Source organism: Halichoerus grypus, chromosome 6 (genome assembly GCF_964656455.1).
Source record: "Halichoerus grypus chromosome 6, mHalGry1.hap1.1, whole genome shotgun sequence".
Taxonomy (NCBI): Eukaryota; Metazoa; Chordata; class Mammalia; order Carnivora; family Phocidae; genus Halichoerus; species Halichoerus grypus.
The window spans coordinates 80,583,568-80,606,141 of NC_135717.1; the positions used below are offsets into that span (position 1 = coordinate 80,583,568).

General features: G+C 50.6%; 1 protein-coding gene and 2 long non-coding RNA genes across 3 annotated transcripts in view; 1 reads left to right on the forward strand and 2 right to left on the reverse strand.

Annotated features, from left to right (window-relative positions):
* The window catches only part of LOC118529310 (uncharacterized), a 26,749-nt gene extending 14,936 nt beyond the window's left edge, over positions 1-11,813 (reverse strand). The window contains exon 1 of the long non-coding RNA XR_004914053.2: positions 11,635-11,813. This is a non-coding gene — a long non-coding RNA (uncharacterized LOC118529310). The remainder of the gene's footprint in view (positions 1-11,634) is intronic.
* LOC144382337 (uncharacterized) overlaps positions 1-22,574 on the reverse strand; it is a 1,106,857-nt gene that overhangs the window by 1,028,233 nt on the left and 56,050 nt on the right. The gene's annotated exons all lie outside the window — the stretch shown is intronic.
* Positions 10,037-22,574, forward strand: part of CCND2 (cyclin D2) — a 25,741-nt gene continuing 13,203 nt past the window's right edge. Inside the window, exons 1-3 of the mRNA XM_036082112.2 lie at positions 10,037-10,543; positions 12,354-12,569; positions 15,219-15,378. Of these exons, the coding sequence (XP_035938005.1) occupies positions 10,349-10,543; positions 12,354-12,569; positions 15,219-15,378 (571 nt within the window). The 5' untranslated portion in view covers positions 10,037-10,348. The remainder of the gene's footprint in view (positions 10,544-12,353; positions 12,570-15,218; positions 15,379-22,574) is intronic.

Below are 22,574 nucleotides of genomic sequence, written 5' to 3' on the forward strand. Positions count from 1 at the left end.
ATTCCTAGTTTATTAGGACATGCCAGAAAGCAAGGAGGGATGTCCTGTGTAAAGATGGTGACTCCGGAAATTTGCTGTAATCCCTTTTCACCAAAGTAGCCACCTGATGCACATGAGCTCCATTAGCTTAGAAAATGCTTCTTTTAAAGATGCCCATAAGGCTCTGAGCTGTCACTTAGTCACCTAAAGAAGGACATGCAAATTAGGGTCCATGCAAAACTATATGTTTATATGTGCTCAAATGGGGGCTGTGTTTGAGTTGTAGGAATAAAGCATTTGGTTGGTTTACCCCTTGTGCTGGGTAAGCACTCTGTGTAGCACTCTGGGTAAGCACTCTGCACTTAAGCACTCTGGAACAAGTATATATTCCATATATTTTTACATTCCCCATATATATTTTCATTATGCACACACACACACACACACACACACACACGTTTGTTAGGTCCACACCCAGCATGCAGCCCAATGCAGGGCTTGAACTCACGACCCTGAGATCAAGACCTGAGCTGAGATCAAGAGTCGGCTGCTTAACCAACTGAGCCACCTAGGCACCCCTACATTCCATATATTTTTTGAAGAATGCCATCCTATTCTATCAATTTAGGATTATGAAAACATCATTCTCTATTGGCTGGCAACATGCATCCAAGTGCCCACCTATATAGGGAACAGAATTTAAAAGGTTCCGATCTGGGATGAGTTAACATCTCCCAAGATACTTAGGGAGTGAGACTATGCCTCAATTCACAATTTAAGAATTGTTATGTAAAACATCAAATATATAAAAGATGCTAGAAGATAAAATTCCTATTGATGATGGTGATGATGATGATGATGATGATGATAAAGCCATGGGGACATAACAAACATTTTAAAGCCGAAGGGGAACTTAGTGATCATTTACTACAGCTAGCTAAGTTTGTAGATGAGGAACTTCAGAAATAGAAACATTTAAGGCATCTGCAGGTCACAGTGCTGCTTCGTAGTAAAGTAGGAACCAGAGTGCAAATATTCTGAATTCTAGCCTAGTGCCATTTCACCAACATGATGCTGTGGCAAGGACAATATTTTCTGCATCAATTTTAGAAGACATCCAAGCTACTAATTAGAGGTCTATATTCTGTTCTGTCAGTGTCTGGAGGACTTCTGGGACAAGTAAATGATCTGCTCTGACCTCCACTTCCTAACCAAAAGAGTGAAACACTAATCGATACCCTGTCGGATTCAGGGAGGATTCATTCAGACGAGAAACAGATGCTCTGGGAAATACATCTACTCTAAGAAAGGAATGCTCTCAGATGGACCAAGAAAGCAGCTCCATCTTTGGCAACTTTAAAAGGACTAACCAAACCCCAAACATGTAATCCAGACATCCAACCAACTAGTCCCAACAGAGTATAAACAAATTAAGAACATAATTTGAGAATAATTTAAGAACATTGTAAAAAACACTGTGCAATTCACGTAATAACTACTTGACTGGACCAAGTTTTAGAGAAGATAAATTTCCTATCCCTGGCTCAGTAGGTTGTGTAAGATGGGTAAAACATGGCATCTCATTCTGTGCCTTTTGTTCTATAGTTTTATTATATTTAAAGCACTCATTTCTCATGCTTAATCACTAGAAAATGTGCTTTTCAGGGTTAGGGACTGTATTCTTCAACTCTTTTTCCCTTTTGCCTGCCTTCCAAAACATTCATTGAGTGTCCAACTATTATGCCCACGACATTCCCAATGCCTAGCACACTGTTTGGCACATGGTAAGGACTCAGTTTTCACTTTAAAAAATGAAGGAATACATCACAAAAGCTAAAGGCATTCTTCAAAGCACAGAAATCTCCGCATATTTGACTCCTCCATTTAAACCATTAAAATTCTACCTTACAAATCTGAAGCATGCCCCTGACCTGCTTTGATGTATCTGTGCACAGACCTATGATGTTATCAGTTTAACACATATGTGATCACTCAGCATGGATACTATATAGAATTTCAATCACAGACTCCTAAACATAGAGGCATATTCTGTGACTGGACAAAATATCATGAGGTCCTATAGTACATTCGCCTGTTTCCAAGCAAGACTGCATCTAATCCATAGTAGAGAACAAGGCTTTCCTAAAGCTGAAAGATTTCCACTCAGTGAAACATACAGGCAGCCTAGGTAAAGTGTTAAGTATCTAAATGGAAGGTAAGACTTTGGTTTCTTGAGCTAAGTATGATTTTCATCCCAAATGAGCCAATTTCACTGGAGTGCCATTACTGATTTACTTAAATCATCTGCTGGATGACAAAAAATTGTTGGTAATTACACTACAAAGAGTATTTATATGAACTTTTCTTGTATAAAGGCAAGTAAATTTGAGCCTTATTCAGTATTTTGTTAGGGAAATTTTAAATTAGATACACCATTTTATTTAAAAAGAGAAGAATTAGAAGAATATAAATTTAGAAGTGGGGGGTAGAAAAACTATTTGCCCAGTTTATTAGAATTACACAGTAGAGATCTCACGCACTGCTACTTGATACAACTAAATTTCCTGAGTTTAAATGATTTCAGGAAGACCCCCACACAAAATGGCCTGTACAGGTCTAGACTCCCTTCTCTCAAAATATTTTTTTTTAAATAATGTTTCATGATCCTGAAATAATTGGTGGCCAGATGTCAGACATTTCATCTGAAACCTCATGTAGACTAACCCAAACCATTTGCTTCAGGACATCTTCCTTGACACCAGGAAAGAGTTTTTTGGTACTGGGTCTCTGCATTTGCCTGACGGACTGACTGGCTGGTCTCAAAAAGGAAACATGTGGGCATGATGAAGGAAAGCATTTGGAAGTTAGGCAAAAGAATTTTCTTGTTCCTTTTTAATCGTGTGTGTTTTTCTCCCTCTAAGCAATAGGTAGAGTAAATTTTGGTGACTTTTTATTTTCAAAAGTGCAAAATTGAATGCTTTTGGTGTTACTTCCCAGGACAAAAACTTAATGTAGTATTCATAATTTTTTTTCTTCCAATTTGATGACAATTTTTAAAGAAAAAGAATGTGAAGGTTCACACACTCATTGAAAGGAGAGAGAGGAATCATCATCACCATCATCACTAAATAGGGTTTGAAGGAACTCACCTCTGTACATCACAAAGAAAGAAGTATTTGGTTTACAGTTAATGGGACCACAATGAAAGTATGAACTGAGATGACTAACAGCAGAAATAAATTAGGATTTTCTGCTCTAATTTCACCTTCCACATAAACCCCTCTGCTCTGGATTTGGGCTTTTCTAAGTTGTTTACATAATGTATAGGCGCAGACTTTGTTTCAAGTTCATGTAAAAGCAGATGCCCTTACTTAAGACTGAGCAAAGAGGAAATACATTCCTCCTGAGTCTAAATCCAACCTAGCTTGGATTGTCTAACACACTTATACAAACTGCTTGCTTTCAGGTCAACCCTAAAATAGAAAGACTGTATCTCTCCAGAGGTATACATTTTGAAGATTACAAAATTTTAAAAACAACCTGCTTCACATTTTAAAACTCATTCCTTTTTATGCCAACAAAAGGACCACCAAGAAAATAATTTTAGAAAAATTTTCAATCTGCCTCCTGTAATTTGCCACCAGCAAAACAAAACAAAACAAAACAAAACAAAACAACAACCCCAAAAAGCCCCAACAAGAAAACTATTTCTCCAGTTTTTATTAATTAGTTCATAAAAGTTTGGAGAATATGAACTCAGCATGTTGTAGAATTATGTTATAAACTATACTAACAGATGCTGGCAATCCTTGTGTTTAAAAATTGCAAAATAAAATATGAAATAAGGAATATTTGTTAGAAATATTTTATATCGCTTCAATTTGGTTGTAACTGATACACAGCTGAATAAAACCATGAAATCAAAAGAATATTCAATCACACCCGGAACGTGGACATTTTAAAAGGGAATGAATGAACTTGGACAAAATTGAAGTGTTTAGAAAACAAATAAAAATGACTACTGCTCAAAAAAAATTTCTGGTGGGGGTAGTCTTGACATTTTACTAAGAATTTAGATCTACAAAGTGCTTAACCTGACCTCCCACAACTTAGGTGTCTGAAATTAAGCAGGAGCAAAATTTAAAGGACATTCATCTTTTAAGTTTTTAAAACACTTCCCTTGGCTCTTTCCTTTTTTTTTTTTAATAATTTATTCTATTTTTTTTACCTTTGTATACACAAACCAAGTATCCATCAAACCAGGCATCAAAAAGCAAGCCCTCTTAAATACAGTTCCCTCAGACTGAGCTTCAACAGCAAGTATTGCCATTACCACTAATTTTAACTCTTCTTCTTTTTCAAAAGATACAAAACAGTGTTTTGGGTCAGATCAACAACCATTAAACGAAAAAGAAATAAATAATAAGTTAAAAATAGAGGGAATGTACTAAAACGAATGAAGAAAGGAATACTCAAAATCAAACTCTGTCATCTTAAAAAAGAAACACTTCTACACTTCATATCTGATCGGAAGAGAAAGCTTCTCCTTTACATTTGAAACAAATAATTCCACCTCAAATTCACATTTTCAAAGAAGCCCCCAGCTTTCTGCATCTGATTCCTGCAACAGTCTACCTCATTGCGAGAAAAGCCAGTTCACATTTACTCCTTTTTCCCAAACATTCCCACTACTGCTCCTTGTAAATTTCAGCATATAATCAGAATTGTCACTGTGGGTTCAGAAAATGACATATTTTAGATATCACCCCCCAGACTGAAAGATTAAAAAGACTTTGCCCAAATTTAGGAGAAACTGAAGGTGCATGGGCTCTCTCTGCAGTTGGGGTTTCCAGCTCCTGCAGTCTAGAAGGTTCTTCATGAGTACGGACACCACATGGGTACCCAGTGAGCGGGAGGGGAGTCCCTGCACTTTTGCCCGTCTATTTGTGGAACTCTCTGGACAAGCAGATTTCTAGACGGACTTTCTCCTCGCACAGTAAAATTCATCCAATATCGCTCATATCCATCTTCGGGAGATAGATCTTACATGTAATTATTAGAGCATCAACCAACCCAGCTGGTGTTTAAATAGTGAATGGGGCGGGGGGCGGGGAGGAATATGTAGCGCGTGAAAAAACTCCTGGTGTGAAAGTAAACGCAGAACTCAGGACCCGAACAGAAAAAACACATTCCCGTCTCCTTCACTGGAGACAGGGTCGAAAGCTGAGTGGCCGTGCGTCGCGACCAGCAATCGCGATATTCAGTCTGATGTCGATATGGAGCGGAACTGGACCACGACCCCCAGAAATGAGCCTTTTCGGCAGCCAAGAGCTGCTCCCGATTTCAAAGTGAAAAAATAAACTCCAAGGGGGTGGCAGGCGGCGGCGGCGGGCGCGCGGAGAGGGGAGGGTGCGGAAGGAGGGTGGGAGTCCCGGCCCGCCTGCAGGCCCGCACCGCCTCTCCCGCCCCGCGGGGCCGAGCGTGGCCGGCGGACCTGCCCCGCGGCTCGCGCTCCCACTGCTAGGTGCCGGACACGCCGCCGCCGCCCCGCGCCGCTCCCCCGCCCGCCGGCCCCCTCCCCCGCCGCTTCCTCTCGCTCTCCCAGCCCCTTCCCCCCACGTGTGGGTGACGTCAAAATTCCGCGAAAAAGCCGCGTGGTGGCTCCCCGAGCGGAGGCGCGATTCCGCCGCCCAGTGGCCCCCTCCCGGGCGCGCCGGGGGGAGGGCGAAGCACCGAGACGGCCGGTTCCTTTTCCTCCGGGGAGGCAGGGCCCCGCCGACGCCGCGAGCCAGGCGCCCCCCGCCCCAAATCTTATTGGAAAATTCACTTTTATAAAGCTAATGCATTTCCAGAGCTATTTTCGGCCTCGTGAGGCGTGTCCTGCAGCTGAATCAGACAGGAAGAGGGGGAAGTTCGGGTCTTTTTATTTTTTATTTTTTTTCCAAGGGAGGGGAGTGAGATGCTAGGTGGGTGAACAGACGGCAGGCGCAAGCCTTCCTGACCCACGCCTATCGCATCTGCTGCCTCAGGCACACAGACCCGGTCCGAGCTGAAACACAGCGAAAGGGCAGTCTTAATACACAGGCCCGGCCCGACGCTGCCCCCCGCTGGATCCCGAGCGCCCCAGAGAGGCGACCGGTGGGGGGGGGGGGCGACGACAGGGTCCCGGAAGCGTATTCACACCTGGAGTCCCAGGGCCCGGGCGTTGGGAAGCCTTGCGTCGGCTTGTCCCCACCCACCTTCCTTGCCTTGTGCCCTCCGTCCCGACCTGTCCTTTTCCTTTCGCACGTTTTTCCAGTTCGCTTTCATTCCCTTCCTGTGACCCCCCTCTCCCCGCCCCCCCATTTCTCTTTCTGTACCTTCTTTAGTTCTTTTCTGGTATCCCGGGAGCCAGGAGCTGAGACTAGGACATTTGCCACCTACTTTTAAGTAACCGTCGGGTTTTTGGTTTTCATTGTCTGATCATCCCTCAGTGGAGAAACACAGACCCAGCCCAACTCTTTGGAGGACTTAGGGGGAGGGCGGTGGTCCCCATTCCCGAGCCTGAACTCACTCCCCTCCCCCCACCTTGCCCGAGCGCCCCTGCGCTGAGGCAGCGGGGCTCGAACTCGCGCGGCTCTGAAGCTTTGAGCCGACAGCGTGATCACCTGGCCCGCCGGCATCTGCCAGGTGAGCTTCGGAGTATGTGTGCTTAGCGTTTGTAGGTTCCTGCAGAAATGTGCCTATAAACACCCAACACCCGGCTGCACCCTACACCTACAGGGTTTTGTACACTTTCCAACCGAAACTCCAAAACGCGGGGAATAGGGGGTGGGGAGCCGGCACGTAAGGGAATAAAAGTCCAATAAAACTTATGTTCACTAAAGTTTATCACTGATCCCATAAAGGACAGGATTTTTTTTTTTCTCTTGAGGGCGAAAAAGGGATAAGGAAGAACCAACATTTTTTTTTTCCTTTTTTTCCACAGTGACCAGTTTTGACTTAAAAGTCAGAGCACAGGAGCTTGCGTTTTTTTTCTCTAAACCTGAGTCTATACTCAAAGAAAACGCGCACGTTTGCCCAGAAGGCAACGTGCCTTTTCCCGCGTGCTAGGCGCAGTGCTTTTTAACAAGCAAAAATTAAGGTTTTAACACATGGTCGGAGTGGCGACCAAAAGGGAAAACTCAGTTTCTAGTCCAAGCCTCCCGGAGACATTCCTGCCAACCTCCGCACCCTCTCACGCCCCACCCCATGCGTTGGAGACTGAAACCCGACTGGGGGACGGATTCGATGCGAGGTTAATGTTCGGGAACAGTCCGTAATAGGAAGGGGAAGTGAATGGGGGAACTTGAGGCGAGCCTGCCACGCGGGAAGCGTCCACGCTCGTGGGCCTGGGTGAATGGAGAGGCCGCGGGGAGAGGGGGCATCCGCCCGCGCCCCTCTGCGCCCCTCCCCTTCGCGGCTACAGCTCCCCCAGTCCCGCGCCCCGCCGGAATTTCTCTGGGAAGCCAGACGGGGTTAGGGGTGGGGGTACAGGGGAGGGAAGGGGCGAGAGGGCCCTCGGCTCGCTTCCGAGATTTGAGACGTCGCCACCCAGGCTCTCTCCCCAGGGTGGGCCAGGCCCGGAGGACGACCACCCGCCTCTTCCCCTCCCCCTCTCCTCCCCACTTCAGGAGCCCCAGGGCTGGGGATGCTTTTCCTGCAGGGAGGTGGAGAGAAGACCGTGCTGGGTTAGTTATCAAGTGATGTCAAGAGGCTGGAAGCCTTCGCCGACTTCTGTCCTTGCCTGTCGGGCTAGATTTATACTTTAAAAATACCTCTCTCACCCCCACCGCCCCCCCCACCTCTCCCCCCACACCTCCCCAGCAGCTTTCTTTGAACGGCTCATAGGTGGCTGAGGTGAAGTTTGAGTAATTCTTTTATGGGGTCTTAAAATGTAAGTTAATATATTTATCCGGAGTGACTCAAGCTTGAGTCGGGAAGTCCAAGTTGACTAAAATCAATAGGTAATTGTTAGGGACCGACTCTATTCCGAGGAACACTGTACTCAGCCTGAGTGTCATCGCTGCGCAGGACTGTTTCATTTTGAGTTGCAACTTGGGTTTCTCAGTGAGCTTTTTTCTTCCCGAAAGCTAATGGCTTCCACAGCAATTAGACATTTTCCTCGCCCTCCCCCTTCCCTCCCCTTTCTTTACCTACGGTAGATTGGATACTAATTCCCTCGGCTATTGATAAGGTCGCAGGCGCCCCGGCCTCTCCCGCCCCAGTCCCCGCTCTCCCTCCGCCCTCCCTTGGCTTCCTTTTGATGTAGCGGGGAACGCGTCCTACTAAAAAAAAAAAAAAAAAAAAAAAAAAGAAAAAAGTAATCTGCCCGGTAACAATCAGCGCGCAGTAGCAGGAGCCCCAGAGCTATTGGCTATGCAAATAGAGGGAGGGGAGACGGCGCCCCAAACTCTTACTCACCCTTTTAAAGCGATATCCCCCCCTTCCCTCCCCCCACCCCTTCCGCCCCACCCTCCTTTAAAGGGGCTGGCCCCGGGGCCCGAGTTAATCGCTAGCACCTCTGGTTTATTCACTCCCCGCCTTCTCTATTCCACTCCCCCGCCTCCTTTCAGGGAACCAAGTGTACAGTTCACCCAGCCCCCCCCCACCCCGCTAGCTCTCCACGCCCGGGTTCGGGCCCCCCTTCTCGGTGAAGGAGGTGCTCGGCCGACCACGGTGTGTCCCGAGCCCTGACCCACGCCATGCTCCCTGCACGTGTCAGCTCGACCAACTTGCTGGGGGCGCCGGGCTCTCTCCCCTTCCCCCCGAAGTGAAATAACACTGAAAGTTGGGGGGTGGGGTGGAGGGAGGAAGGAGGTGAGGAAACGCCACCATATCCCCTGTAAAAGCAGCCTTGACCCGGGGATGCATTTGAGCACATGTCAGAGCCGACTGCGCCGGCAGCGTCTCCACCGCAATCCCGCTCCGGGGGAGAAAGCCCTGGCTGGCGGGTGAGGCGTGAACCCGGAGGGGTCGGCGAGGATGCAAAGCGAAGGACACAGGGTGGAAGTCTTGGGCCTCCGGGGAAAGGAAGGGGTGGTGTTGTTTGCGCAGGGGGAGAGGGGGGGAGCCAAACCTAATCCCTCCCTCGCCCCCCTCCCTTCCCCTCCCCCTCCCAGGCTATTTCCTAGAAAGCTGTATCAGTGTGGCCACGCTCGGCGCAGACACCTCGGGCGGCTTGTCAGCAGAGGCAGGGGCGAGGAAGCGGGTTTTTCCTGCGTGGCCGCGGGCCGCGGAGCAACCTATGGTAGCCCTGCACCCCCCCCCCCAAGGCCTGCGGCAGCGCTGGGCGCCTCTCCGCTGCTCCCCGTGGCGCCTGTAGCGCCCCCAAGAAGGGGAGGGTTTCTGCTCTAGGGTCACATTCTATCACGTCGGAGAAGCCGCCCCCTCCCTCCTAACACCCACCCCTTCCTCTTCTTCCTCTCCACACACACATGCGGGGGTGGGGGAAGGGGGGACGTTGTTTTGGCCCCTTTAATCGGGCTTTTGAAACAGCCTCGAAGTGATCAGGAACTCAAACGTCCGGGAAAGAGCCTTTATCTCTGGATATCCAAGGTTGCTATTTTCCAAAATCGCCCTCCTTAGTCTTCACTTAAGGGATCTGTTTCTAAATTGCATGAGCCTACCCCATCTTCAAGTGATCTACCCGTCATTTCTCGTATCTTACATACATGGGCAGGAGTGGAAAGATTGAGAAAGCCAAAGTTGGAGGGTCGTAATTTGGCATGATACACCCACAGAATGTGCGAAATTAGAGGGAATAAATAGGAATCGGTGTGTTTTTGGTGGGTTCCCCTGTCCGGGGCCCCTGGCATGCGGGGCTGGATAGAGGGAGAGGGCCTCGGAGAGCTAAGGAGAGGGGTGGGGGGCGGGGGACCGCGTTTGAAGTTAGGTCGGGCCAGCTGCTGTTCTCCTTAATAACAAGAGGGGAAAGGAGGGAGGGAGGGAGAGATTGAAAGGAGGAGGGGAGGGACGGGAGGGGAGGGAAGGGGAGGAGGAACCGGAGAGGGGAGCGAGGCGAGAGGGAGGAGAACTAACTGCCCAGCCAGTTTGCGTCACTGCCTCGCAGAGCAGAGAAGAGCGAGCAGGGGAGAGCGAGACAAGTTTGAAGGGGAGGGCAGGCAGAGTTAGCAGCCCCCGAGGCTCTCCTCTCCCACCGCCCATCCCTTTCCTCTCTTCTCCCCCAGCCTCTCTCTCTCTCTCTCTGCCCCATAACTTTTCTCTCGAAAACCCCCTATTTAGCCAAAGGAAGGAGGTAAGGGGAACCCTCTCCCCTCCCCCCTCCAAAAAAAACCCCAACTTTTCCAGTCCGGAGAAAGCAGGGAAGCGAGCGGGCACCCGGCTGGCCATGGAGCTGCTGTGCTGCGAGGTGGACCCGGTCCGCAGGGCCGTGCCAGACGCCAACCTGCTCTACGATGACCGCGTTTTGCAGAACTTGCTCACCATCGAGGAGCGCTACCTTCCCCAGTGCTCCTACTTCAAATGCGTGCAGAAGGACATCCAGCCCTACATGCGCAGGATGGTGGCCACCTGGATGCTGGAGGTAGGTCTGCAGACAGACTCCGTCTGTCCCCATACGGATACTCGGCCCCCCCACCCCCCAGAGCAGGGACCCTAAAACTGGGAGAGGGCAGGCTCCGCGCTCGCCGCCCCGCTCGGGTGCGCGAGGTTACCCCGCGCCCTTTGGCGAGACGCGTGGCTTCATTTCTGTTCCCTGCAGGATGCAAGACTAACTGGGGGAGGGGAGGGTGAAAGGGGAGGGAGGAGGAAAATCTGGGAGAAATGAGGCTGTCCTGGGGCGGGGGTGGGGGAGCATCCCGCGCGCGTGTGTCTGCATGTGGCTGCCTCTTCTTCCCACCCCCATCCCGACCTGTCTTGCGAAGCCGCGGCTGCTTTCCGTGCAGTGAAGAAGGGAGTAGAAGTGTGAAATCGGGGCCACAAAGTAAAAAAAAGCAGCCCCCCAAAGGCCAGAGCAAATTCGTCCTAGCCTCAGGTCCCCGCATGTGGTCGCGACTCCGCGTTGGCACTTAAGGGGGGGGGGGAGAGGGAGGGGGAGGAGGGAGGAGGAGAGAAACGGAGAATTCAGGAGCCCCGGAAGTCGCAATGGAGAAACGTGTGTTTTAGGGGAACCCAAAAGAACCACTTTTTTACCCTTGCTCCAAATCTTTGCCGAGCAAGCTGTGTGCCCACGTATGCACAGCTCTGGACCTGCCGTGGTTTCGCCATGTTGCTTTGCAAACTCCGGTTGGAAAGGCTGGAAAACGTCGCCCGCTCCCCCCTCGAACCCCATTATGCCAGCCACCCCACTTGTAATAGTGCCCGCTTCCCCAACCCCCACCTCACGAAGGTTACTTACAGTTTGGCTTTCCAGTTTCCTCAGTGCGGAGATTTGGGTGGGGTAGGAAGGGGGGGGAGGAGGTGTGTGTAGGGGGAGATGTCGGGGCACCCCTAAAGGAGAGGTCAGAGCGCCCCGTGCCTCTCTCCGGCGGCTCCCCGTTCCTCGGTTTTCCCCCAGCTCGTCACCACGATCCCCAGTTTCTGCCCTTGTGGGCCGCAGCCGGACACTCCCGCCGCGGCGCTTACCCCTCCAAGTTTCCCCTCGGGATCCAAAGCCCCAGGGGTCGAGATACAGACCTTTCCGGCACCCGAAACCTCCGTTTCGGGAAGCCTGGAGCCTCTTTGGGGTTTTCACGCCAAAAGGGCTTTTCTAGGATATTTCCTCGATTTTTAATTATTTTTTGAAACCGTCTCCCCATGCTCCGAGTGCAGCCGCCGAGACTGCGGCTCTTCCTCCTCTCCTCCCTCCCCCTCTCTTCCCCACCTCTCCCCACCCACCCCCCCAATAGCGGCGCCTGGGCCGCAGGGACCCCCCCGGACATTTTTTTCAATTGTCGGGAATGATAGAGCAGGGTCCGAGGGTCCGAATGAGACCAAGAAGACCACCCCCGGAGCTTCCAGAATATTTTTATTGATTTTTTGAAAAGATGACGAAATCCAAAAAAGAGAGTGTGAGTGAGTTAGAGTGAGCAAAGAAGTCAGTAGCCAAAGGGAGCGTCGCAGAGCCGGGCGGCTACTGCGCGTGTGTTTGCCTTCCCAGGTCGGATCTTCAATTCACCTCTTTTTTTACGTTGCTGGGGAATACCCCAGCGCCGATGGGCTTTTTAGATTTACCCCGTTTTCCTCATTTTTATTCTTATCACATATTCTACTCCCCTCCCCCTCCCCACTCAAAAATTAAATATTTTTGCTTCTTTCCATAGGTTATGCCTTTTCATTTTTTTTTTTTTTGTCTTTTCCTGGTACTATTCCCTCCACCCCCCTTCCCCCCCAACCCTTTCCCGCTCCCATTGTAGGTCTGCGAGGAACAGAAGTGTGAAGAGGAGGTCTTCCCTTTGGCCATGAATTACCTGGACCGCTTCTTGGCTGGAGTCCCAACTCCTAAGACCCATCTGCAGCTCCTGGGTGCTGTCTGCATGTTCCTGGCCTCCAAGCTCAAAGAGACCATCCCTCTGACGGCCGAGAAGTTGTGCATTTATACTGACAACTCCATCAAGCCTCAGGAGCTGCTGGTAATGACCCTCTCCTTCTTCCCCCCTTTCTGGGTGTCCTTCCCTCTTTGCTCTCTCCACGCCTGATAAGCTTCTACCCACTGCTCCCCAGATGAGTCCTTTGATTCCCAAATTACCACACCGCTGGAATTTTCACACTTGTAGGAGTCAGCGCTTTTAATATGAAATGTTTTTGTGTTCCTACTGTGTGTCAGGCACTGTGCTAAGCACCGAGGCTACATCCATGAATAAGATCCCCCGAGACATTTCTGTGGGTGAAATTCATTTGCAGTTGTGTGTGCGGGTGCGTGTGTGTGTGTGTGTGTGTGTGTGTGTAGGGGAGACTTGGGACACAGTGATAACATTTTAATTAAATTCCAAATTTTCAGCCACTGAATTCTGACAAAATAGTTCAACTTCTCACATGGTAGGAAGGTCTTCACATGATAAGAGTGTGTTGTGATGTGTCTCCTAAGAATCCGGAGTTCAAAGGTACTATCTATAAACTCTCGAGATACCTGTACATAGTAGCTGTTCACTAAATATCAATTCATTGACTTTGGAGCCAAGTCACAATGTGGCCTCTTATTGGAGGAATCTGAGGTCTGGGTTTCTAGATCCAGTGAGGCTGTGATCTCTGTCCGATGACAGGGGTCCTCTCTCGACTCTGATTTTCTGCCAGCAAACCTCCCCAACCCCGCCCCCCCACCCCATCTAACTCTTTTTCCCTGAAGCTTCACACTTAGGGCGTCCATGTTGCAGCAGTCTGGAATGGTAGAGTGGCTCCCAGGCCCACCTTCCGTGGTCTGCCCACCTTTCTCTGCACTGTTTGGAAAAGGGGGCCCCCCTCGAGCCCCCCCTCCCCCTCGGTACTGGCAAGGCCTGCACAAAGTCCACAGGGCTAGGACTGGCTGCTAGAACTGAGCTCTTTGTGAGAGGCCTTCCTTTCTGGGGCTGTGCTGCCATCTAGTGGCAGACATGTGCAAGGATGGGGGAGGAATTGCGGGGAATGTCGAGAGGGGCATGAATGACTTCACCTTTGAACCACTGCCAGATTTCAGCTGCTTCTGGTTTGGTCCGGGAGGCCCAGAAAGGTGCTTTCTTCTGGGAGATCTGCTTCCTTTAATAATAGTACAAGATGAGTGGTTCATACATTCCCCTGTGAGAAGAAAGGGCTGGAATTTCAAGCCATCTTAGAAGACACTGGTTGTTTAATAATTTTGTCTTTTTTTTTCCCGTCCCAACCCTCTGTAAAAAGCCAAGGCAGACTTAAAAGCATGTAAAGGAAAAATTGTTAAAATTCGTTACTAGTTTGTTTTCTCATGGGAGACCAGGAAAATGAATCTTCCATTTGGTTCATTTGTTTCAACGTGATGGTGGACCGTGGTGTTCTTCAGGACACCCCATTTTTTTCCAGGACCAGACAAGCTAATGAATAGTGCTCCGCAAAACCCTGCCTTTTTTTCCATTCCCTATTTCGTTATCCCAGAAGCTGGGATCGGGAGGAGTCCTGTTTTACACCAGAGAAAGCTGAGGCCCAGCAAGGGGAAGGGAGTCACCCCAGATCACACAACCACTTGGTGCTACAGGAGGGGGGCTGGGGGCTCTGGTTGCTGGCTTAGCAAATGGAAGAGAGCCTGGGGTTTTTTAGGGCAAATGGGGGAGCAGGGTGCACATGCACGCTGGTCTCTGCCTCTCTTTCTTCTGAAGACAATTAATGGACAGGCCCGTTTTCCCTCTAATTGCACATACTTTCAGGATTTCCTTTTTGGCTTGTTTTACTTTGAACACAAGTCCCCAAATGTATCCGGATAAGGGAGAGAAGAAGTTTTTCACGAGGTGGGCTGGTGGTGAGAAGCCCATGAGAGACGGGGTTGCATTGTTTCCCCCTCGGCATTGAACGGAGGGATTCCGTTGACTGTGCACAAGCACTTTCACTTTGCCCCAATCACCTCCCGCTGCAACATGGGGCTGCTAATGACCATCCAGTGGGTCCTTCAGTCACGATGACAAAGGCCTATGAAACATTTAGGTGAAAGGGCACTCTGTGGCTGAGTGTCCTTTCCCCAAGACTTCTGCATTATGTGTGGAGGGGAAAGTTTTAAAGCAGAGAAAAATGGCACTTTTTGGCACCAACTACAAGTCAGCTAATTGGTTGCCAAGGAGTTGGGCCCAGGAACCTTATTTTGAGCTTCATCTGTGTGCATCATTTTTCCATGAGGATTAAAAAGACTATTAATCCAGCGATAGAGACATAGACAATAAATTACTACCTAAGGGCCACAATGACCTTGGCAGTATCTTTTCGTAGGTTCAGCTTTCTGGGTGGGCAGGCAACAGCACTGCCTGCAAGTCAGGGTTGGCCAGGGGTGGGGAAGCCGAAGAGGAAAAGAAATAGGATAGAGTCTTGGCAACAGCTACCTGGGCCCTCATTATTGCCTGTCGTGCCTGCCACTGGAAGCCTAAGAAGAGACGCCAACAATTTCCAAGCTTTGGGGGACACTTGGACAAATGGGCCCGCCTCCCCATCCAGCAGCGTCCTCATGAGCATCCTTAAAATGGGTCTGGATTCCAACACACACCCCCCTCCCCCCCCACTTCCCGGACACCACGTCAGCCTTTGGGTTTTATACTCTTCTCTTCCTTCTTCCTCCCTCCCTTCCTCCTCAGGAGTGGGAGCTGGTGGTGCTGGGGAAATTGAAGTGGAACCTGGCGGCCGTCACTCCTCACGACTTCATCGAGCACATCCTTCGTAAGCTGCCCCAGCCGAGTGAGAAGTTGTCTCTGATCCGCAAGCATGCGCAGACCTTCATTGCTCTGTGTGCCACCGGTAGGAGCAGGCCGGAGCTGGAGGGGCGGGCCTTGGGAGGGGCGGACACAGGCTGAAGAGCCCTTTGGGGGGTGGTCAAGGGGAGGCTGACGGGGCTACTACCTGGCATGGGCCTGGGGGGCTTAGGAGATGGGTGGTCCCAGGTAACCTAGAGTACCAGGTTTCGTGCCCCGGCTGTGTTTTCCTGACTTTATCTGAGCTGGTATATTCTTTTTTCTCTGCTAAACTCATAAATGGTTTATGACGACAGGTGTGGTAAAGGAAAAAAAAATAGTGCCTGTTAAAATAATTCTTTATGATGTCTAAAGTGCTCTTTGAAGATTATATATACTGCTCTCTGGTTGTGTTTAAATCTTTAATCTTTTGAGGAAAAGGATGGCTTGGAGATAAGCCCAAGAGGAAATTTGGGGGGTGGGGGCAAATATAGGTTAAAGGAACACTGTCAAGATAAATACGCGGCTTGCCCTGATAAGCAGTAAGGGAGGCCAAAGGAGTTCTTTTTACTGTAGGGCACATATGTGTAGCTGTTCCCTCTGCTGGACGGGGGAGTAAACCTGGCTGGCTCTCAGCAAGGACTCACGTTCTGAGCACTAGGTTCTGATGCCCTCGCTTCAAGTGCTGGTATTTTGATTTTGGTTGCAAGCTTTAACGTAGCAATCACAACTGGTTTTTTTGTATTAAAAGCTTTCCACCCACCCTGTTGATCCCACAATTGATACATAGTTCTTACTGGCCCATTTGCTTTGCATTTCCCTAATAAACTAAAGGCAGTGGTTTGACACTGTCTCATTAAACTGAACCTTGGCCAGTTTCTACCATTTTTTTCTTGGTAGTGGCCATGGGAGAGACCCTGGAACCTTAATCATCCAGGGGAGAGACACCATAGGTAAAGAACTGACATCTGGGCAGATCTTTGGTTTGGGGGTGGGAGGTTGGTGGGGGAGTGGGGAGGGCTGGGGTGCAGAGGGATCAGCCCCAGTTTGTCAAAGGTTGTTGAATTTTATAGTTGGGACTCAGGGGGTTAACTCCTTTCACTGTCTTGTTACATGGTATTCATGAGTGAGTACAGATGGATCACACAGTATGCAAAAGTGTATATGCTCTGTTCTCAGTCAAAAGGTCAGGCTTTGCTACTTCTCACTGGCTGACCTTGGACAGGCTGCTTAACCTCTCTGAACCTCAGCTTCCATCTGCAAAACACACCTGGGGGATACATGATCCTACAGCCTTTTCAGGGTGGTTAGGAAAAGGAAAATCAGAAAGAGACACGTGCAAGGAGGTACTTGGTGAACCAAGGAATGTGTAGACAGTGTGTTGTGGTCCTACTTGTGGGAAAATGCCACTGTCTCCCACTTGTAACTTCATCCAAATCCAGCAGGACCCCTTGCTCTGCCTGCACTGGCTGGAATGTGGGATTCCCTGACATGCACATTGGATGCTCGGGCATGGGTTTTGTCCCACTGGTTTTCCGCGGTGCTGCCCTTCCTGATCCAGACCCATCCCATGGCGTGTGTATGTGCCCTGGGCCCCTTTGTGGGAGAGTGAGCTGCCCTTCCCACAGCCCCGAGGGGGCTGTTGTTCAGAGCCCCCGTGTATACCTTGCTGCCTTTTAGACAGTAGCCTAACCATTCTTTTGCTTCCTCTCTTCTCCTGCTGTCTGGCCTGGGGCCCTAGAGGTCAGTCCCTCATTGACTTGTCATTTTGTCTCCCAGGCCTGGGCTGTCCCTTCCTCTCCATTGTCATGATTCACTGTGGGGGAGGGGCCAACCAGTCCTTTTTTTCTCTGGCCCTAGGACAGCTGACCCCTTGACCCTAAGCTCCCCCATTGCCCAGCTGTTAGCCAGAGTTCTGCTTTGACCTTGTCTCTTGACTGACAGATCTTTTGGGGTCTGTCCACCCATCCCTCCATTCTCATCTCTGATCGGGGTGGAGATGGTGGGTGGGATTACCCAGGCCTGGGTAGATCCCCAGATTCTGTAAAGGCCCATTCTCTAAAATTGGGGATCCCATCCCCCGCTTCTGATCTTCTTGCCTAGATCCTTCGGGTGGCTGCCAACTTGGGGCCAGAGTGAGGAGCCTGGGCCTCGGGCCCTGAGGACAGAGGCCCAAGGGGTGGCATGGGAAGTCACAAAGACTGCCTTTTGGGAGACTTGAGCTAGACTTGGACAGGAAGAGAGGAAGGATAGAAGGAATAACTCCAACTGAATAAAAACCACAAGCCAAGTACTCAGCCTTAGGTGTGGACTGGTCAGAGCGGGGCGGGGGGGTGGGGGTGGGGTGGGGAAGTTTCCTGAGTCTGGGAAGGATGGGTCTGTCTCACAAGGCTTTTCTTTCTCGATCTGTGCTTGAGTCTGTGTGAAGGACTGGGTTAAATAGCGTCCTCACCGTGGGGAGTTTCATAGCAGTTGGCCTGATGGCATCAAAGCCAAGGGCTGCTCTTCTTGGAGGAAAGATCTTCCAGTTAGAAGAGATGCTGCACTTCGGGCGGGGCCCGGGTGTGACAGATGGTTGAGGGCCTAAGACTGCCTGGCAAGTAGCGGGCGCAAGGTAACTGAGAACCAAAGGTAGGTGGTGACACCGAGACTGTCCTGTCTGCTCTGTGTGCCTCCCAGCTCCGTCCTGATTCCCCCAGCCCTGAATATTCTGCCCAGAAGCTGAAGAGGCACCTGTAGCCAGGGTCTGGCAGGCCTACAGTGGGCCCTGAGGAGGTGGTCACCAACCCTGGGGCGGTGTGGCCAGTTAATGGGGAGAGCTGGTTGTGAATGAGCTGGCACTAGTCCCGTAGTCTGTGTGGAGAGTGCGTGTGTGTGTGTGTGTGTGTGTGTGTGTGTGTGTGAAAGGGGAAGAGAGAGAGGGCAGGAGAGCAGAGAGGGGCCGTGAGGAGGGGAGGGAAGCTGCAGTTCTCCTTGCCGGCCAGAGGGTAAGAGGGCCGGGCAGAGAGGCGTCCTCCTACCCTCTCCCTCCTCAGCTCAGAATGGCTTCTGGCGGGAGAGACCGCCTGCAACTGCCCGGTGTCCCTGTCAGGGCCAGTCATGGTCCGCAGAGGCACTGGGGTGAGAAGCAGACCTTCATAACTGCTGGCCCCTGGCGTCCCCTTTCCTGGAGCTTTGGATCCTGGGGAAGCAGAACTGAGCCTCAGTGTCCCCCCTGGTTGTAGCTCTAAGCTGGGTGCCTGGGTGGCTTCAGCTCTAAGCTACAACCAGGGGGACACTGGGCCCACTGTAGGCCTGCCAGACCCATGGTAGAGTCCCCCAGGTCTGCAGATGAGGAAAGAAGGACCATGGAAGATGACTCAGGATTGCACTCGGGCACAGGAAGATTCTTGATGCATGATATCATGTTCAACAGATGCTTCCAGTTAGTCTAGAAAAGCCAATGACATTGAGTTTGAACTTGGTGTGGGGGTGGGGTGGAGGTGCTTAACCTCCCAGGCCCGTGGCACCCCACATGTCCCTCTTTTTGCCCAGGGCCCCACCTCAAGGTGCTGGGCTAATAAGCTCTTTGCACCATGCCCGTGAGCAGTCCCGCCCAAGGCTCCCGACCCCAAGGTCTGAGCCCCAGTGATGATAACACCCCTTGTGTTCCCAGTCTTCCTGGCTTTCCCTAAAGATGCTTCATGACCTTCCATCATGAGGTGTAATCATAGCTGGGACCCTGAGAGGGTAGGTGACTCGGCCCCTTATCCAAAAAGGGAGGTGTGCCCTGGTGGTTGCCAGGTGGGAAGAATTTAGACCACCTTCCCCTCTCTGAGCCCCTGCACTGCCTCCAAGGCTGACAGGGTGTGGAGCCGAGGGGAAGTGGCAGTCTCTTCTGCACGGGCACCCCGTGGGGACAGGCAGTGGGACAGGGTTCTCTCACTTCCCGTCTGGCTGTAAAATGAATGAGGGGCAGGCTGCTTGCTATTCTCCAGCCGTCTCCCTCCCCTCCTCCCACCGAGGCCTTTGGCTTTACATTGCCATCAGCTTGGCGTGGCAGTCCTGCCCCATGCGCGGATTATGCGCGGATTATGCGCGGATCATGCGCGGATCCTATTCCGGGGGTGGTAGGTGAGGGGTGTGCTGCTCCCAGCATCGGTTGGCCAATGAGCATCCGGGATCCTGGCCTTTTTAACTTCCACCTTGCTGCAGGTTGGAGGAGGGGGAGAGACTGGGGCGTCCCTGTTTCTCTTCAGCCTCCGGGCAAGTCTCTCTCGCCCCCTAGTGGTAATCCAAAGCACAGCGGTCACTCTTGGACTTCAAGGTCTCCGTCACCATAGCCAAAACAATTCGCGCTAAACTTATGTGCAGGGCCATCTAATCTGTGGTTTCAAACCAGCTTAGCTCAGAGCTCTTTCTTCAGTGAAATCTTACCAAGGCGTGCAGATACCAAGTCTATGAATGTGGAGCCCTCGCTGCCCTTGTCCAGATTAAGGAGCCCAGTCAGACCCCAGCAGTGCCTATGGCGGTCTTGGGAAGTTAAGTGGGTTGTGCAGGTCACACAGCTTGCTGGTGCCATGGCTAGGACCTATCTCTCTGACCAGGGCTTGCTTTGGGGGGCTTTTCTTGCACTTCTGATAGGAAAATCCCCCTGTATTCCTTCGTGGGATGTGGGAGGTAGCCTTGAGGAGCTATTCACATTCTGGTAAGTTATAAAGAGCACTGGGTCCACAGTCCGAAAGTCTCAGCCTTAACCCCAGGCCCAGGATCGGGGATTAGACAAGTCAAGAATTCATCGATTCGGGGTGCCTGGGTGGCTTCAGTCGGTGAAGCGTCTGACTCTTGATTTCAGCTCTGGTCATGATCTCAGGGTCGTGAGATCCGAGCCCTGCGTCGGGCTCCATGCTGGGTATGGAGCCTGCTTAAGATTCTCTCTCTCCCTCTTTCTTTGCCCCCTCCTGCTCCCCTCACTTGCACTCACACACACTCTCTCTCTCCCCTGCCCCCCAAAAAGAAAAAGAATTCATTGATTTCACCTGTAAAAGGAAGCGTTTTGAAACCGATGAGTTTTACGTTGGTTTTTATTAATACCTCACCACTACTACTTGGATGAGTAAGCGACCAATAGAGTTGGGATTCCCCTAAGGTGTGCCCCTTGCCTCCACCACCTCCCCAGGAGGGAGGAGGTTGTGTCAGAGGCTTCTAGTATGTGGGCATTTTTCCTTGGCTCTGGGTGAACCACACCTGAGGGAATATAGGGACACTGGGAAGGGAGTGGCCGACTTCTGTCTTCCATTCATTGTACGAGGGCCCTCGGTTTCTCCCACTCCTGACAAACCAGCATGAGGCTTTGGGGACTCGATGAGGTCATTTCTGGGACACAGAACACAAGTGATAGGGGAAGATTCTCCAGGCAGCCCAGAGCCTTCATTCTTCCTGGCGGTCTCGGCACGGTTGGCCTACTGTCAGCATCCGCCTGTAGCCCGGGGATGCGGGGCACCTTCCTCCTCATGCCTGCCGATGCTGAACAGCATCTCCCAATGGTCAGGATTACCCTTCACAGTCCCAGAGAAGGTTCCCATGGTCAGAATAGTGGTAGGACACTGCTGGCTTGCCAGGGGCCAGGCACTGTATTTTTACATGGATTAGTCCTGTCCTCAGACCAACCCTATGAGGTGGGTACACTTCTCCTGATATGCTCGTGGGAAGATGCAGGCTCAGAGAGGTCAGGTAACTGGGCCATCTTCACACAGCTGGTCGGTGGTAGGACAGCGGCCTCCCTATACTCTACCTTCCAGTTCTTAGAGCTACTTGGCCCAAATGCTTCCCATGTCCTTAGAGAGTCCTAAGTATCTTCCCGCTCCTGTCCCCTTGGGCACCCCCTTTCTTTTGAGAAGTGTCTTTACTGGTTACCCATGCAGGGTGCACCTAGCCATTTAGAATGCACTGTTCTGTTCTGTTCTGTTCCTATGTTTTTGCCTCGGGGGTGGGGGTGGGGATTAATCCTTGCTGCCCGGAACAGGGAGGAACACTTGTGATGACTCTGTTGGAACCCATCACTGGTCAATGCTGCGGAGGAAGGAGGGGTCTCAGGAAGTCACCTCTTACCATTCTGGGTAGGCAACGGAGGGTAGAGATAGACCCTCACTCTCTGACTGTGACTTTTGCCCCAACATATAGCTCGTTGGTATTTTTGACCAAGAGATGTAGAGATTGCGGAGAGATTTTTTACTTGGTATTTTATTTTTGCTGAAACGAAATAATATGAGGAGAAAGATTTACAAAATTACTTCTATTTCTTCCATCTCAACAGTGGGAACATTTATATACGTTTTCTGTGACTCCTCCTACTTAAGTCACATGCACGGGCGTATATGTGTTTTTATGCATCTATTTCTGGAAGGTTGTAATCTTGGTCATAGCATGCATGCATGACGTTTGATTTTTCTGCACCCCCCCCCCCCCGTCCCGTCCAAGTGGGTAAGTTTGAACAGTTTTCAATCCAGTTACGTAGCCAGAGTTTAAGGTTTCCAGGAGTGGCTGAGTGGGTTGGGTGAAACTTTCCACGGGTGAGTGCAGAGGTTAGGTAAGTAGAGCTAGTACGAGGACGCAACCCTTCAGATGTTTTATTCAGGTGTTTTTCTCTGCTGTTTCCCCTACCAACAGAGGAGGGGGTGTCCCTGAGCAGGGTCCCGGGGCAGCCCCTGAGATCGTGCAGAACTAGCACTGCTCTCTGTGGTGAGAGAGGCCTTGTGACTTCCCCAGCCAGTGGAAGCCATGCTCCGTTCTATTGATGCTTGCTTCTTCTTTTCTTGGGAGTGGTTCTCATTCTAGATCCTTAAGGAAGAGCAAAATAGAGCTGGAAGGCACCTGGGGGATTAGCCAGCCTTTGACCTAAACCATGAAGAAAGAAATACATTTTATAACACAACTCAGGATATACATAAATGGACATCAAACTGCTACGAAAGTTTCTCAAGACAGTATTTACTCTTACTACATGATTACTTCCTGATACTTTCTATCCTGTTCTGTTCAGTTAAACAGCAACAAAAACAACCCACCACTGGGTTTCATGACCCAACAGTGAGCTGCAACTAGAAGCTAGAAAAACACTGATCCAACCCCACCCTTTATTAGACAAATGGAATGCCAGGGGCTGGGGGAGGAAGTGACTCACCCAAGGTCCCACAGTCAGGACTGGGCTTGTAATGCTAATGTCACCTCCTTTGGACTTACCCAGAGGAGAGCCTCCCAGTTGCTCGGGATTCTCGAGGAAGA